General features: G+C 40.3%; 1 protein-coding gene and 1 long non-coding RNA gene across 2 annotated transcripts; both read right to left on the bottom strand.

Annotated features, from left to right (window-relative positions):
• Positions 1 to 2,598: 2,598 nt before the first annotated feature.
• Positions 2,599 to 5,802, bottom strand: LOC108203447 (uncharacterized). Its single transcript, XR_001803392.2, has 2 exons — positions 4,969 to 5,802; positions 2,599 to 3,152 (listed from the first exon to the last, which is right to left on the bottom strand). It is a non-coding gene; the product is annotated as an uncharacterized LOC108203447 (long non-coding RNA).
• A 7,820-nt stretch (positions 5,803 to 13,622) lies between these two features.
• LOC108203476 (uncharacterized) lies at positions 13,623 to 14,847 on the bottom strand. Its single transcript, XM_017372421.1, has 3 exons — positions 14,424 to 14,847; positions 13,977 to 14,275; positions 13,623 to 13,886 (listed from the first exon to the last, which is right to left on the bottom strand). The coding sequence occupies exons 1-3, from the start codon at positions 14,845 to 14,847 to the stop codon at positions 13,623 to 13,625; spliced, it is 987 nt and encodes a 328-aa protein (XP_017227910.1).
• Between the last annotated feature and the right edge of the window lie 3,713 nt (positions 14,848 to 18,560).

Genomic DNA, 18,560 nt, shown 5'->3' with positions numbered 1-18,560 from the left:
GTTTTAATCTTGGCTTGTTTTTGCGCAGTGTTTTCCTGAACCGAGGCCTTAAAGAGGAAGACCGCGAAGGCGGAAGCGGCGAGGCGGGAGGCCGAAGCAAGGGCCCGCGCGGAGGCGTCGGTCAGCGCCATTGTTACTGCTGACGCTTCGGGGAGCGTGAAGGAAAAGACGCCCGAAGTAAGTCACCCGGCGGCGGTGATTGAGAAGACTTCGGAGGCTCAGGAAGTCTCGGCCTCTGAAGCGGGGAGAAAGCGGACAAGGTCGGACGGTTCGTTCGAAGTTCGGCCTTCTGTCCCAAATTGGTCGGTCTTGTCGACCGACTCGATTGCGATCCTGGCTCCAGACCGGATCAAAGACATTTCTGGCGATCTTTGTCGATCGCAGGTCCTGCCGGCCGACAGGAGGACTTATGAGTCGGCTACGGCGCTGCAAGCTTGCGAGCAGTTGATGTGTTTCCTTTTTTTTTGGTAAGCTTAGATTTTTTTGTCTTTATTTGTAGGAGTTTGATGTTGTTCTGACTTGTTTAGTTTTGTGCAGGCTTCTCCTTGGGCGGCGGCGGTGACCGACAAAGTCCAAGATATGCAAAAGCAGATGGCTGCGGTCAACGCCCTCACCATTCGGGCCAATCTTGCTAAGAGTTCCGCCGAAGCGCTGAAGAAGGAGTTGGACGCATCGCATCAGGATGTGAAGGAGCTTCGGGAGTCTGAATCCCGATTGCATGGGAAGATCGATACCTTGTCAAGGCGGGTCCAACGCCAGAACTTGGCGTTGAAAGCTGCTCGCAAGAAGGAGAAGGCCAAGAAGCTCCTGGAGAAGACCGAAGACCGGTTCCTGGAGATTGGATATGACGAGGCCGTTCGACGGGCCCACAAGGAAGGGCTGGATCATAACCTTCTTCTTGACGAAGGGGCTTCGGATCCGGTCGGCCGTGAGGACCCGGACGAACCTCTGGTTGTTTCTTCCGACCCGGATTCTGACTATTCGGAGTAGTTTACTTCTTTTTCTTGTAATCTGTTTGCCTTCGGGCTTTTATTATAAAGACAATTCGCCTTCGGGCTTTATTTTATGAATATTTAATGCTTGTTCCTTCATGATTTGGTCCATTTGGATATCGTTTAATGTATGTCTTTAATTGAAGCATCTCGATACATTCTTTTCATTTTCAATATATGTCTTTGACCGATCGGTCTCGGTACATGTTTCTAAATTTTCAATGTATGTCTTCGACCGAAGAGTCTTGTTACATGTTTTCTTAAATTCCGATAAATTTTCAATGTATGTCTTCGACCGATCGGTCTCGATACATGTTTTTATTCTTTTAATGTATGTCTTCGACCAGTCAGTCTCGATACATGTCTATTTTTGATATTTGTATGTCCGATAATCTTTCATACAACAGTTTTTCTTGATCATTGTACGTCTTTAGCACAAAAAATTTGCTTCGGTATAGTGTCATCGATTCCCCCAATATTTGGGGATTGTTTTTATCTTTAATAGTTTAGAGTTATGATCGATAGTCGGCCCTGTGACATCCCTCAAATCCGGGGGTCTGGATTTGGAGCCACTAAAAGAAAAATAATTTAAAACCTGTATTTTTAAAAGAAGCTAAAAGCAATTATTTCGAAACCTGGAAATTTTTAAAATGATTTAAAGTAGAATTCAATTTCACCCCCTGAAAACAGGATCGCATACAGGCTATAGTATTGAAATCAGAAAATCGAAAATATAAATCTTATTACAACATATTCTACATTACCAGATAAACTTCGACAAGAAGAATAACTGATAACCAAAACTTAAATCCGCTTTACATATGAATCAAAATTATACTATCTTAATCACAACTAGTTCCCTTGACATCTTCCAAAATACTTCACCTGACCATCGAGGTCTGACATACTCACTTGGAATCCTTGCCTAGCGTTATTCTTAAGCGCAGCCCAAACAGGCGAACCATCTTTGTATCTAGCTGAAAGGGTTAGATAAACAACAGAATGAGCTACAAAAGCTCAGCAAGTAACTATGGTAAATAAATAAGTCAACGGTTCAACGGAATAAGACAGGAGGTTCTGATTATAAGCAAAGATACAAAATTTTCAACATAGGTTCCAAAATTAAGGATCATTCCAAAGAAACCAATTTATAAACCATAAGTTCATAAAAACCATTCATTCCTCATAACTTTCATATAATTTCCCTTTTCATAATATATTCTTTCAAAACGCTCCATTCATTTAAGCTTCATTTTCAATCTCGAAAATCACCTCATTTTCAAAATAGTCCAATTACATGGACATTTATTTTCATAAAACATTTTACTCGATTGGAGTGTATAACGCTCTGGATTGCACGGGTGATCAGCCACGTACAATCCCCATACCGGACTTTACAGCCCCTCTGGACGTGAATAGGGTACCCGAAAGGCAACTATCATTTGGCCTTTCAAATGCCAGCCCTCACTGGTCTCCATAATGTGCCAGCCCTCACTGGTCTTCATAATCAAATAGCTGGACCGGCGTTACTCGACCACTTACGCCTCCAATCAATAGAATTCCGTGGAAAACCATTAAATTGGAAAACTTTCTTCTTTTAAAAAAAACATCTTTTATTTTAAACTTACCAACCTTTCAAATCATTAGGACACTTGCAATCACTTGCAAGTCTAAAATCATTCTTAGTTTCATTTACCGAAACAAGTGTCATATTCTTGTGGGGTCAAGTACATGAAAAGAAAACATCATTCGATCAAGTGAAAGATATTTCAAGATAGCAATATACCGGATACAAGAGCATGATCATCATGAAAGAGCTTGTATTCAAAAGTGAGACATCATATTCAATGAGAAAGGAAATCAGGTTTTCATAATTCAAAAGGTAGTTCATGTTGACAGAACTTATCATCAGTCATCAATAAGTTGCATGAGAGAGAGAGAGAGAGAGGAAAGTTACTTGCCTTATTCGCTTTCCTTCTTGTTCAAAGAACCTATTTTCCTATCACCTAGTAAAGCCTTTCCTATACTGTTTATTCTCGCTTTGCTTTTAACAAGATTCCATCCACGACATAGCTTCGTCTTATCAGATCATTCCAGATTCGACTTGATTTGCAATTCGACTACTTATTAACGTCCTCGATACGCACGTCTAGGTCGGTTCTACAAGATAGTATAATAATACTTCAGTCGAAGAACAATCCACATCGTCGCCTAAATCATAAAATCGAAACTCCAGTTCTACCCATCGCGTTGAATCCACATACTATATACTGATGATATATACACATAGTGTCACATAGTTGAACAAATAGTCATATCAGCACGTATCAGATAATTCATATGCATCAATATTTATACATATATGACTATCCAATAGCACATTGACAGTACCTCCTTAATTGCTAACAAAATTTCGGCAGCATCTCCTCTATTTATCGGACTATCCACCTGTTTTAATCTAGTATCAATAATCAACCCAACAAGTTTCCAAACCAACAACTCAACAACTACAAACTAATAATACTCTGAACACAAATATAACTCATTGATTTATATATTAACTTTCCTCAAAAAATGACAATGCCCATCAATTTACCTTAAAGCTTGGCTACTCAATCCACATATCCTGAACCGATATCAAAATTAAGATTTAAATCAAAACCATAGTATGTCCCAATTTACTTTTTATAAAAATCGTCTGCCACCTAAATACTATGTTGTTCAACTATAATCTGTACACATGTTTCTTTAATATCACAGTATACTAAATAATTTCTTATCTAAAAATCTCATTTTATTACACCAAGTCAGCATAAAACTTATATCATAAATCAGTTTCAGAATACTTAACTATCCACAAAACTTATTCATAAATATTCTGGATTCTTGAATTACTACATTTCAAACATTACACAAAGGCACCAAAAAATTTATCAAAACAGCTTGAATACTATATCCTCAGAATATATACATATATGAATCAAGTAAATTAACAACTATTGACCAATAACCATTAGTACACATTTATATTCGAATAAATCACAGCTCAACACATAGATTTGAATTTGCGAAAATAATTCTCTTTTTGACTTTAAAACAGAATTTTCATAAATCTGTGCTGCTGACAATCAAACATTTTTAATAAATCAAATTTACATGATTTTTACTTGAAATTTATAGGAGACCTCCCTGGACTCCATGAATAGCTACAAAATAAGTTTTGGCTTAAAAATCAAAGTTCAAGTAATTTAACTATAACTTACAAAGTCATAAATCGAAGCAGTTTTGCATTCTGCGCATACCTTGCTAAAATAATCATAACTCCTTGCTCATTAATCTAAATGCTATAATTCTTTTCGGAGAATAAACTAGACTCAATTTAGCATATAATTCCACAAGAACTTAATGCTCAAACACAATAAAAGCTGCCCAGAAAATGATTCCAAACAGAGGCATTATCACAGTACAAATATCATCTCACACCTACCCCACTCAAACCGCCATAACTTTTAGCTCGATTAACTAAACTTTAAAATCCTTGTTGGTACTTGTTCTAGACTTCAGGGAGCACATTATCACAGAAATACTAAGCATATAAATTCACTCAATGAGCTCAGAACTGTGCTACAAATCAGACCAGCAGCAGCCTGAAATTTCAGCTTGATTTTGTATAGTTTAAAATCTATAGTCCACTACATTAACTCTTAAAATACCATTCCAAAATATATACACAATCATCACAATCATACATATATTCTCAATTCAAAAGCTTTGATATCCTATCATATACTCTTGTTATTAAAGGATCCAACTCATCCAATTATATTACTATTACTAATTAACATAGTAATTGTACTCACCCTACCAAAACAAATCAAATATCGATACACAAATATACAAATCAGCATACTCACATATGTATATACACGCACTAGATGAAACACACATATATAAACACAAGGTCATATAACCTCACCATCACTGCTAACAGCGTCTCCATCCACAGACATGTACATACACACATATATATACACAGACCCAGCCATCGCCGCGACTTCCTCGCCGTGAACCCATTCCCCATCGTGAAACTCAACACTGCCGCTTCCGATTGCTACCTTTCATGCCTCACTGACGCCGGAGCAAATGACCTCAATGACGGCAAGGCAACCGCCGCCTCCTTCCGGCCACACCAGACCCTCCGATTGCTCCTTTCCTCACTATCAATTGACAAACCCTAGCTTACCCCCTTTTTCCCCAATCTCTTTTCTCAGCTTCTCGTTCTTTTCCCCGACTCTCCACCCATGTACTTCATTTCATTTTTTTTTTCGGTTTGTACTATCTATGTAGTACAATTGTAGTACAATCTATTTTCTAATAAAAATAATTGTATAATTAAATTGTTTTATTTTTTTAAGGAAAATAATTCTATATTTATCGAAACTTCTAGCCTTGATCTCGTATGGAAGCCCGATCGACTTTAGATAATATATCATAGGCTCAGAAATATTTTCCAATATTAAAATAATATTTCCCAAATTTAAAATATACATTGAATACTAAAATCACACAAGGTACAAACACATAAAGTGTATTTAACAATTAATCACATTAATTTCACATAACTTGCACATAATTTTTATTACTCACATAATCACATAAATAGAATATATTCGATATCCCACTGACCCGGAAAGTAATTAAATAAATAATTTTAGAACTCATCAAATTGGAATAAAATATAAACTTTTATTCCTCCTTTTCTTTAAAATCATGAATATAAAATATATTACATAATTTCTGAAATCCGGATCGTCACAGGCCCCATTATAGATAAAAACAAGGGAAAATAGATTTTTTTGTCACCGAACTTATTATGTTTTTAGAAACTTGCCACTCAACTAATTTTTTTTTCCTTTTAGTCACTGATGTTAGGTTCAGAATTTTTTTTCCCACTAAAGTTAGGTTCGGATTTGATTATTACCATTATATTAATTTTTTGTAGTATTATTAAAGGGAAAATAAATTTTTTTGTCACTAAACTTTATACCCTTTTAGAAACCTACCACCGAACTACTAATTGTCTCTTGATTAGCACTTAACTTAATTAATCATTGCAATTAACCATTCCGTTAATTTTCATTAACGTCTGTTAACTAGCTGTTATATTCATTTTATTTTTAAACTGTGCTAAGTAGCTGTTATATTCATTTTATTTTTAATTTTAATTTGCGTCGTTGCCACGTCACCATCCACGTGGACAACATAGTTAACAGACGTTAATGAAAATTAACGGAATGGTTAATTGCAATGATTAATTAAGTTAAGTGCTAATTAAGAGACAATTAGTAGTTCGGTGGTAGGTTTCTAAAAGGGTATAAAGTTTAGTGACAAAAAAATTTATTTTCCCATTATTAAAATATAGTGATAACTTGTAATATTTTGATGATTTGATATATGTCTATCTTTATATATAGTACTTTTATGTACTCAAGATCGTTTATCTTCGGTGATTAGAGTTAAACACGCATTTTACGGTTTCTAAAAGTGTACTCTCATAAATTATTTTATTTTTTCTTCCGAATAAAAATTTATTGTTTGAATTTTTATACACAAAAAGAAAATCGCATAAATCATCGAAGATTAAGTTTTCCTCTCTATTTATTTATCTTTATCTTGAAAATTATAATAAGATAAAGTTATTAAAAATTATGAGGATAAATTTAAGAGAGATCTTAGGGTGAACTAGGTGATTGAAACTTTAATAGTGAAAGATGATGCATCGTATCACTCAATTAGACTTTATTTTATCATGAAGAGCATATATTATTTGAAGTCATTGATTTCATACTAATGATTTAATGAATTTCTAGAATGCTAATTACGATTTTTCCTGATTTTAATATTATATCACCTCATTTTATGTTATTATTGCTATATACAAAGATATAAACATACATCAGATTATCAAAAAATTATATACTATCACTATGTATTAATGATGCTACAAAAAATTATCACAATGCTAATAATCATATGCGAACCTAAGTTACTAAAAACAAATCCAAACCTAACATCAGTGACTAAAAGGAAAAAAATTTAGTTGAGTGCCAAGTTTTTAAAAACATAATAAGTTCATTAATGACAAAAAAATCTATTTTCCCTAAAAACAATAGTACAAATATTTAAGTCAACCCCCTTCGGACCCGTATCTTAATCAGGTTGCCCCCAGATACGGGTTCGGTCGGGGCTGAGTAAAAAATGAAGTTGTACCCATTTGTAGGTCAAGGCAAGCATTTTATTGATTTGTAGAGAAAGTACATAACTGAAAGAAAACATCATAAACTTGAAAGAAGGAATATGTTCGGGCGGGAAACCATACTGATAGTATTTCCGAAGATGGGAAGCGTGCCAAGTATTTTTAATGGGGCTTCCATCCGGTCCTTCTAGTTTGTAGGTTCCCGGCCGAACAACCTCAATAACTGTGTAGGGTCCTTCCCAATTCGGCATGAGCTTGCCTTGCTTTGTTGGCATAGAAGTTGCCAAATCCTGGAGAACCATGTCCCCAACCTGAAAAGACCATTTCCGAACGCCCGAATCATAATACTAAGATGCTTGCTGCTGGTATCAGACAATATTCCTTTGATGGGCTGCTTCTTCTTCTTCTTCTTCAAGGAGGTCAAGGTTGCCCCGTAATCCGAATTCGTTTGACTTGGGATCGAAGACCTGAGTGCGATACGACTCAAGGCCAATTTCAACTGGGACAAGTGAGTCGGTCCCATAAGCCAACCGAAAAGGTGTTTCTCCGGTCGAGGATCGAGGCGTGGTTTGGTACGCCCATAGGACCCAGGGAAGTTCTTCAGCCCATAGTCCTTTGGCTTGTCCTAGTCGCTTCTTGATGCCTTGAAAGATTATTTTATTAGCTGCTTCGATCGCCCGTTTCCCTGAGGGTGACCCACTAAATTGAACTTATGTTGGATACCGAAGCTGGCAAGAAAATCTTTGAACTTGCTCCCGATGAATTGGGTTCCATTATTGGATACGCATACCATCGGTATTCCGAACCTTAGAATTATTTGCTCGAGAAAAAACTTCTTGGCGGATTGCTCGGTTATAGCTGAAAGTGGTCGGGCTTCGACCCACTTTGTCATGTAGTCAATAGCCACAATGCAGTACTTAGCTTGGGAGTGCTGGTCGGTAGGATCCCCACTATGTCGATGGCCCACATGGAAAATGGGATCGGGCTGAGAACCGTAGCCATTTCCTCTGGTGGCTGCTTCAGGATGATGCTATGGAGTTGGCATTGTTGGCATTTCTTGGAGTAGCTGGCAGCATCTTCCCTTAATGTTGGCCAGAAGAAGCCCTGTCGGAGTATTTTCATCGCCAGAGATCGACCTGCCAGATTTTCGCCGCATATCCCTTCATTAACTGTCTCCAAGGCAAAGATCTGTTCTTCGGGATCCAGGCATCGGAGCAATGGCTGGGAAGCTGATCGTCTGAAGAGTCGGCCCCCGATCAGTGCATAGCTAGCTGCTCGATACTTAACTTTTTGGGCTTCTTCTTCTCCAAGGGAAGGAATCCCTCTCTAAATAAGCCCTGATCGGAGTCATCCAGTTTATACCTTGGTGAATTTCCAGGCAAGCTTTCTTGTCGATCGAAGGCGTTTTCACTTCGGACAAGTAGATCGACCCAGTCAAATTCTGGGTTTCGGCGGTAGCTAGGCGAGGAAGGGCATCAGCTCGGCTGTTGTTTTCCCGAACGATAGCACTGAGTTCAAACGATTCAAAAAACGAAGACTGGTCACGTACCCTGGTGGCATAAGCTTCCGTCCGGGTCTCCTTCTGCTCATATTCCCCCGAAAAGTGCTTAAATACTAACATGGAATCGCTGAAGGCTCTCAAGTGTCTGACTTCAAGATTCCTGGCTAGACCCATCCCAGCCAGAAGGGCTTCGTACTCGGCTTCATTATTGGTCAAGGGAAGGTGAACCGGATGGCTTGACAAATTTCGAACCCATCGGGACTGGAAAGGATTAGACCAGCCCCGCACTTAGAACCTACCACCGATCCATCCACAAATAACTTCCACTTGCCTGGAGTCCTGATGAGCTGCTCCTTGGGCTCTAGATCCTTCGGCCCAGATAATATGCATTCCACCATGAAGTCGGCCAGGGCTTGGGCTTTAATGGCGGTTCGGGGTACATACTCTATGTCGTATTCCCCCAACTCTATAGACCAGGCGACAACTATGCCCGAACCCTCCGGTCGACTGAGAATCTTCTTCAGAGGTTGGTGAGTAACCACCTGTATTGTTCGTCCTTGGAAGTACTGTCGCAATTTTCGGGAGGCCATAACCAGCCCATATGCGAACTTCTCCGCGTTCGGGTACCGAGTTTCTGCATCTTTTAACATATGAGACACGTAGAAGACCGGATGTTGGTTCTTCTCGTGTTCTTTGACCAGGACTGCCCCCAAGGTTCGATCCCTTACAGATAGAAACAACTGGAGAGTTTTCTTCAGATCGGGCCTCATCAGCAGGGGTGCCTTAATCAAATACTCCTTAATTTCTTCGAAGGCCCTGACACAGTTCGGTCCCCATTCGAAATTTTTTGCTCCCTTCAACACTTCAAAGAAAGGAGGGGCTTTCTCATCCGACCGGGAAATGAATCTCTGAAGGGCCGCCAGTCGACCTGTTAGCTTTTGAATTTCCCGAATAGTTTTCGGGGCTTCCATATCCAAAACTGCCTTTATCTTTTCAGGGTTTGCTTCGATTCCCCTGGCGCTGACCATATACCCTAGGAACTTTCCACTACATACCCCGAAGGTGCACTTAGCGGGGTTGATCTTCATGTTGTTCCTTCTTAGGGTTTCGAAGCATTCTCTGAGGTCGTCGGCGTGATCACGGAACATGGACTTCACTATCATATCATCCACATAGCAATCCATGTTCCGACCGATCTGTTCGGCGAAAACCTTGATCACCATCCGTTGAAAAGTGGCCCCCGCATTCTTCAGACCGAAGGGCATTTTGATGTAGGCATAGGTACCCTTCGAGGTGATGAATGCTGTCTTGGGAATATCCTCGGCATTCATCGCGATCTGATGGTACCCCGAAAAGGCGTCTAGGGAACTGAGTATTTGATAGCCTGAAGTGGCATCTATCAGTTGGTCAATGTTTGGAAGAGGGTAGTGATCCTTCGGACAGTTTTTGTTGAGGTCGGTATAATCGACACTCATCCTCCATTTGTTGTTTGATTTTTTGACCACCACCACATTGGCCAGCCATTCGGGATATTCTATCTCCTCAATAAACTTGGCTTCAAGTAGCTTCTCCACTTCGGCCTCAATTACCTTCTGTCTTTCCATGGCAAAGGTCCTCTTCTTTTGTTTGATTGGCTTGGCCTGTGGATCAACATTTAGCCTGTGGCGAGCGACCAATGCATCCAGACCTGGCATATCTTCGGGCTCCCAAGCGAACACATCATGATACTGTCGGACAACATCGATCACTTTCTGTTTCAATCCCTGCTCCATATCCTTTCCGATCCGAACCATCTTTCCCGAACAACCTGCGTACAATTCCACATCTTCGGTCTCTGTGCCTGGTTCGGCGATCGGGTTTGAGAGATCATCCCCAAACTTCTCCAACTCGATATGCATGGCCTGACCACTGCCTCCAGAATCGTCTTCGGTTCGGCGCCTTTTGTTTCCTTCGGCGCCGCCTAGATTCTTTTCTTTCTCTAGATCTTCCAACATAATGCGGGCGGTTTTTTGATCGCCCCTCATCTCCCCCACTCCATTCTCGGTCGGAAACTTCAATTTGAGATGGGGAATGGAGGCAATTGCCTGAAAAGAAGTGAGGACTGGCCTTCCCACAATAGCATTTTACGGGCTTTCAACCCGAACCACATAGAACTTGACCTACTTTTCCACAGTATAAGGGGATTTGCCAAGTAAAAGAGGCAGGTGAATTGTACCTTCGATCGGGACGGGCTGATTGCCGAAGCCATAGAGGGGGGCTTCATGGGAAGGCTCAAGCTGCTTCTCTTCCAAGTTCATCTTCATATACGTGTTGTAGTACAGAACATTCACCGAACTGCCTCCGTCCACCAATACCTTCCAGATTTTGTTCTGACCGATCACGGGGTTGATGATTAAGGGGTCCTCATGTGGCCAGATGACATCATAGTCTTCCTCGGTGAACATTATGGGGAAAGGCTGTCTGGCAGAGTTAATCTGGTAGAGACCGTAGATCTGCCCGACATACTTCTTATTGGTTGTTTTACAGTTCCGGTCTAGAACCGTTCCCTCGAAGATCGTTCGGACCTCCCCCGGTATCTTTCTCCTTCTTCGGGCGCCTTCCCCTTGTCTTCTCTGAGACATAACCGATCCCTCAAATCCTTAACATATTGGTTCAGGTCGCCAGCCTTGACCATCTTTTCTATTAACTTCTTCAAGTGGTAGCATTCATCGGTATTATGCCCGTTGTCCCGATGATAATCACAGTACTTGTCAACATTTTTCTTATAGTCGGGATTAATCATCATCTTTGGTGGCCGAACGAATCCTGGTTTCCCCTTGATTTCATTGAGAATTTTGGAAACAGACGTGTTCAGGGGGGTAAACACGGTACTGTCTCTATCTCTCCTTCGTTCGGTTCCCCTATCCGGCTTCTCGTCCCTTTCATCTCTTCGTCCCCTGTATCCATCGCTTCTCCTACTCTTGTTGTCCGATCGGGAACCATATCGGTCGTCCTTTCTATCATTCTTGTGACCTCCGATCGAGTCCATCTTCCTTCTGATGATTTCCCCCCGCAAGTATATATCGTTCAAGGACTTGGGGGGTATATCGTACAAGGAGGATCGGAGCTTCTTGCCTTTCACAGGGTCTATACCGGCTGTGAGGAATCCAGCGGCCTTGACCTTGTCCAGGTTGGTCACCATCCCGGCTTCTTCCTTGAACCTGGCCAAGTAATCTCCTAGCTCTTCGTTCGGCCTCTGTCTACAGTGGATGAGGGCCTCAGTATCCTTCTCTCTTCGGCACAAGTGAGAGTAGTGCCTCAAGAACTTCCGCTTCAATTGGTCGTGGGAACTGACCGACCGCGGACGTAGGGATCGGTACCACATCGTCGCTGATCCCTTGAGATATGTTTTGAACATCTTGCAAAGCATGATTTCACAGTGGCCCATGCCAGTCATGAAGGACTCGTATTTGTCACAATGGTCGATCGGGTTCCGCTTCCCATTAAATTCATTCATCTTCGGGAATTGCCTTCCCGGGGGTGGCTGATACTGCTCAATTTCCTCGACTATGACTGGCTCATGGGTCAGTGTCTTATCACCAAACATGGCTTTCTCTATTCCGCGAAGACGGTCCTTCGTGTGGGGACCATCCTCTCCTTCGGAATTCGAAGGTGTAACATGCCTGTGCCGAGGTCCTCGGGAGTGCGACTCATAGTCCGAAGACCCATCTTGGCCATCCCGATTCCTCTTCTTATGCCCTTCCCCTTCAGGCCCCTTTTCTCCATCAGCCTCCAGGGCCTCTCGATGGGCCCTCTCCTGGAGTTCAATTTCTTCCCTTTGCAACTGGAGGGCTTTCAACCTTAGTTCATTAGCCTCCCTCTTTTTGGCCAATCGGGCAGCGTCCTGTTCCTTCACCTTGGAGGACTGGGCCTTGGCGGCTTGCTCTTCTTGCCATTTCAGCAACATCTGCTGCTGTTCTTCTGGGGTGGGAAACAGCCCTTCTGGACTACCGCCAAAATCCAAATTAGTGTTGGGGTTGGAGGTGTTTCCGGTTGTTTGATCAGTGGGGTTTGTCATGGTGTTTGTTAGTAAAGAAATCTACTTGCAGTTCCCACAGATGGCGCCAATGTTAGAGCCAAGATTCTTCCGGTACCGAAGCCTCGTGAGTGGCCTGAAAATAGAGAAGAATGCGAGGGATTGTCCCCCCGATTCACCTCCGGCGTGAGAATAAGTTAGTGGCTCAAAGGTGTATTTAGAGAACTGCAAGCGTAAAAGTATGTATGTGTGTAAATGAATAATTGAGTTTACCCATGTTTTTACCGATATTTATAGGGGGAGGAGAGTGTTGAGATTGTAACAGTCCCGCCCGAAGCGGGAGGAGGGTAATGGCGTTTTAATGGGGCGTGATTCCCGCCTTGGACCGTTACAATGGTAACGTTGGAGTTTAAATGGTGAGCTGGACTTCTTAGGCCTTGGCATATTGGGCCGAAGGGCCTTATCCTCTAACACTTTCTTTTCTGCTGAAACGAACGACGGTTTCGTTCCTGCCATATATGAAACACCACTGCTGCTAATACTATCTTGTTTATTAAAACATGAAGCGATTTACGTCTCCAATTAATAGGAGAGTTATGAATAAAACTCTCCCGTCTCCCCTGAATAAGTAAATGATAACCCCGCCTCTGAATATCAAGCAAAATTTGAGGGCAAAAACCACACTCGAACAACAAGTGAGACAGCGAATCCGGGACCTTTTCACAAAAGCTGCACACTACTCGATCATGAATTTGCCAGCTTTTTAATCGGTCATGCGTGAGTAAACGAATTCGAATAGCCAGCCATAAACAAAAACATTGCGTAGGAATCCTTTTAGAATACCAGACCAAATCGCCCTCACTCAACAATAGAAGCTCCCGGCCTCAAATCATCCCATACTTGGTTCACCGAAAAATCCTTCTGCCTCCCCTGCCTTGAAATCCATATAACTCTGTCATGATCATCCGACAACCTGGGAAGAACCTCCTGCAGATGATGAATATTCTGCAAAATTCCAGGAGGCCATTCCCATAACCCGTCAACAACAAACTTAGCAACTTTTGCTAATTTATTAGACCACATCTCAGTGATATCTCTATGAGTACAGAAGTTCGAAAATGGCTGATTCGACGCCCAAGAGTCAAACCAAAAACTCATATTCAGACCATTGCCAACTTATACTCAGATGAAAGGTCCCAAGTCTTTTTGAACCTCCAAAATATTCCTCCAACACCAAGAAGAATCCCAGGCTTTTTTGATATCCCAAAAGCTTCTCCCCTTAATACGATACTCATGAACCCATTTAACCCATAAAGAGGAATTATTCGAAACAATGTTCCATATGTGATAGGACATTAACGCTTTATTCCAGCATCTCAAAGACTTAAGGACAAGCCCTCCTTCATGCTTCGGCAAACAGACATCTTTCCAGGCCACTTTGGCTTTTCCCTTCGCTACATCTCGACCTCCCCAAATAAAACTACCAATCAATTTTTCTACATGCTTTGTTACTGAAATTGGAAGCAAGAAAATAGAACCCCAATAAAACCTGAAGAGACAGAAGCACTGACGTAGCAAGCTGCACCCTCCCCGCATAATTAAGCCATTTATTCTCCTACGATTCTATTTTATCACGCACTTTTTGAATTAACGGCATACAATCATTAACCCAAAGTCTAGTGGAGATCAAAGGCACCCCCAAATAACGAACCGGAAGGAATGCCACATTAAACTCAAGAATACTCTGAATCAAAGATCTATTTTCAGGAGCAACATTGCCGAAATAAAGAGTACTTTTATCTCTATTCAGCCACAAACCTGAGCACCTCCCAAATTCATCTAAAGCATCCTTCAAAATCTGAACAGAATAAGGATCCGCATCACTAAAAAGAAATAAGTCATCTACAAAAGAAAGATGAGTAATACCCTGCTTAGCACATTTCGGATGAAATCTGAAATTTCCCTCCTCTTCTATTCTTCTCTTAATCATCAAAGAAAGCACACGCATAACCAACGTAAATAAATACGGGGACAATGGATCACCTTGACAGAGGCGTTTCTCACCCTTAAAAAATCCATGCATCTATCCATTAGAGATAACTGAATAAGACGGAGATGAAATACATTCCTGGATCCACCTAATCAATTTTTCCGGAAAATTAAACAGATGAAGAGCATCAATCAGAAAGTCCTAAGACACACTGTCCTAAGCCTTTTTAATATCTACCTTCATCGCACATCTTGGAGTTCCCACACTTCTATGATAATTTTTCATGATCTCTTGAGTAAGCAAGATGTTATCAATGATATACGTCGACTCGGGATGAAGGCATTCTGAACATCATCCACTAAATCTCCCAGAAAAAATTTCATACGATTGGCAATAATCTTGGTAATACACTTGTAAATCACATTGCACAGAGCTATGGGACGGAATTGACCCACCATAGAACGATGATCAACTTTAGGAATTAACGCAATTAACGTAGTGTTAACTTCACTAAGAAGTTTGCCTGTACAAAAAAATTATTGAACAGGTAAACACACTTCATCTCCTATAACCGGCCAAGCTTTCTTAAAGAAAAGAGCTGAATAATCGTCAGGACCCGAAGCTTTATCATCCTCCATTTCAAAAATCACCGATTTAATTTCCTCATTGGAAACATTCCTAACCATTTCAGCCGCAGAGTAGGAGTCCAATCTCTTAGCATACGGCTCCAGACCAAAGAACTTGTCACAGTAATCTTTAGTCCCCAGCAACTTCTTGTAGAAATCGATAAAATGCTCAATCATTTCCTCTCCCCGAAGAACATTCATATCCTCATCTGAAATTTCTAGCATCATTTTCTTAAGTCTCCGGGCCTGAAGACTTCTATGAAAAAACTTAGAATTTGGTCCCCAACCTTAAGCCAATGAATTTTAGCTCTCTGCTTCAAAAGTCTCTCCTCCTCCAATTTACACGCCATGTACTCTCGAGAAATAATGGATTCCTGAGATCTCAACTAATCATCAAAAGGATTTAAATCCAATTGATGTTGAATATCCATCAGTCTAGATTTTAAAATAGCTCCATTATCAGAAATATTACCACCCTTTCACGACTCAAGCTTAAAAATTCTTTGAGGCTGTGCAATTTTTTTATCACCTGATACATTTTAACTCCACCAATTCTCTTGTTCCCAGCACCTGAAACCAACTCCTGAAAATTATCTATAGAAGCCAAGAACTTATTAAATTTAAACGAGCTTTTATTCCTTCTCTTATCTAAATAAAGTCCACTATAGCCGGGATATGATCACTAACACCTCTTCGCAACAATACGACACCCCTTCAAACAGACTTCTGAATTCGAGAACCAATCTCATCCCCTAAACAATCTGTTAAAGATATTTTTAACACGGCTCTTTGTAACATGCGTTTCGATAAGAGCACAAAAACCAAGCTAATTATCAACAATTAAATCGGCAACCTCCTTACGTTTTGAGGGTTGATTAAACCCTCTAACATTCCAGAAAGCTAACTTATCCAGAACAATGACAAAAAATAGAGAAAACAAAACCAAAGAATCTCAGAGAAAACCTCTTATTGGTCAAACTTACCCTCCTCAACAGGACCCCTCTCACCAAACTCCTCGCCTGCCCCCTGAGCATTAATACCCTGTAGCATATAATCATCTATATCATCAGGTTCAAGATTGGCTGTTCTTCTTTGATAATAGGAATCACTTCTCCTTCGGCCTCCTCAGAGGTAGTCCAGTTAGGCTCTCTTATGCTCGGATTACGTATGTCGGGGTTAACCTTGGAACAAGTCCTGGAACTCACAGCAGGAGGCTTAGATAAGGGGTTAGGCTCCCGAATCGGGGAGGACCCTGAATCGAGGACTTCTGTAGGGACTGGCGCCTTGTTGGTGGCGAATTGTTGTGATCGAGAAGAGGCGGATCCTTGAAACATCTACAAGAGAAAGGGCAGAGTCATGATAGGGCTGATTATGGCTATAATGAGGGCCGCAACAAAAGAATGAACGAAGGGGTCGTGTCTATGCAACCCCCTTTTTGAGATTCATTGAAGCCTTATGACCTGAAGCTATAAAGGAAGAATGAGATGACCAAGCCCTACTACGAAGTATCATCAGGGGTTGTCAAGACTACGGATGGAAGTCCAATTTATGGATCCTTTCAAAGTTAGCAGGGAGGCATTATCAAAAGTTTGTTCATATTCTCAAAACTTTCGATTCCTGATCTAGAGTTTGCAATAAGCTTTTGGGTGTTTCAGGGTCGACTTTAAGTGTTCAACTAGCGATGTCGATTTACAGGGCTTAATGGAGTTATTGGTAAACAAATTCGTCGATCCAACCACTGCAATACATGGGCATTAACATCCCATTCAGATTTCTCATGCTTACCACAAACAATATTTACTAGTTTAAATCCCACAACAAGGCAAGTAAAGGGTTGTTTCATGGAAACGAGACTGACATGTTAAGGGATATCTCGATATCATGACGATGACCGGAAAGACAACTAATCTATGTGAAAGTGTTCGCAAACATGAAAGCATGAGCATATGTATATATCTACACAAAGTAGATTCGAGGCGACGTACATATATCCAAATAGCATGCATCAAAGATTGGGGGTAATGGAAAACGTTATAAGTAAAGGCGAGAGTCACACCTGTGGTTGCGAATGAACGGAAGATGAGCAAAGACTTGGGTGATTTGCTAGAAAGGTTCGTGCCGACGAGCTTCGAAAGGGAAGAAGAAAGGATGCAGAGAGAAACTAAAGATGGGGTTATGTATAGATTGTAAGTCTAAATGTAAAGACAGCCCTATCTATTACATAGGGATGATAACTCAACGATAGAACAGGACAAGTAAATAACACTACGCCTGCACCGGAATCAAAAGATACAAAGACAAAGGTTGAAGAAGCCATCTACAGTCTTGAAGGAGTAAGTTCACTGGAAGAAGTTCATTAATATGTTCATGCCTCAGTGAAGAATAAAGATTGAAGTATTCAAGATTGTGGAAGCAATGAAGATGTTCTCAAAGTACTCGGAAGATTTCAGTGCAACCCCTGAAGCAAGATATTTCTATATATCTTGGTTGGTTATTTACAATCAACAATTGAATCATAAACTAACCCGGAACCGACTGATCAATGTTTGCTGACAAACATGGTACAATGTGTGACTTCAGTGTTTGTCGCTTGTGAACCAGACCAGTGCTTATCAATCGAAAAATTGATCAAGTCATAACAAGTCATTTGTTCCAAAGCCAAGCCAAGCCAAATGCCTAGCCTCTGCAAGATATGCCAAAGCTTACTGCTCATCTGCCATATGTCAAGCTTCCACATAAAGCCATATCAGGAAGTGACTTATCTTTTATATGTGTGCACTTATATATTTGTAAATGTACAAATATATTTATATATATATGTATATGTATATATGTATGTTTAATTAAATATAATATATATAATATATATGTATATATGTTTTTCAACATATGTATATGTATATTTATATGTATATATATTTAAATGAATATATATGTATATAGTATATGTGTATATATATATTTTACATAAACATTTATATAATTAAGTGTGTATATATACTATATTATGTGCATAAATATCTATATTTATATTTAGAGTGAGTTATATATATCTATATCTATATATTTATATTTATATTTACACATAGTTATATGTATATTATATATATTCAAATATATGAGAATATATTTAAATATATATATATATATATATATATATATATATATATATATTACTAT

The sequence above is a fragment of the Daucus carota genome, chromosome 4 (genome assembly GCF_001625215.2).
Source record: "Daucus carota subsp. sativus chromosome 4, DH1 v3.0, whole genome shotgun sequence".
NCBI lineage: Eukaryota > Viridiplantae > Streptophyta > Magnoliopsida > Apiales > Apiaceae > Daucus > Daucus carota.
The sequence above is the reverse complement of the archived record's forward strand: the minus strand, read 5'-3'. Positions and strand labels throughout refer to the sequence as shown.

Coding starts and splice junctions, on each gene's coding strand:
- LOC108203476 (XM_017372421.1), bottom strand. CDS start 14,847: ATGCATGGATTTTTTAAGGGTGAGAAACGCCTCTGTCAAGGTGATCCA. Junction 14,276..14,423: donor TAGACTTTGGGTTAATGATT/GTATGCCGTTAA, acceptor TTCCAATTTCAG/TAACAAAGCATGTAGAAAAA. Junction 13,887..13,976: donor GTTGGAGGAATATTTTGGAG/GTTCAAAAAGAC, acceptor GCGTCGAATCAG/CCATTTTCGAACTTCTGTAC.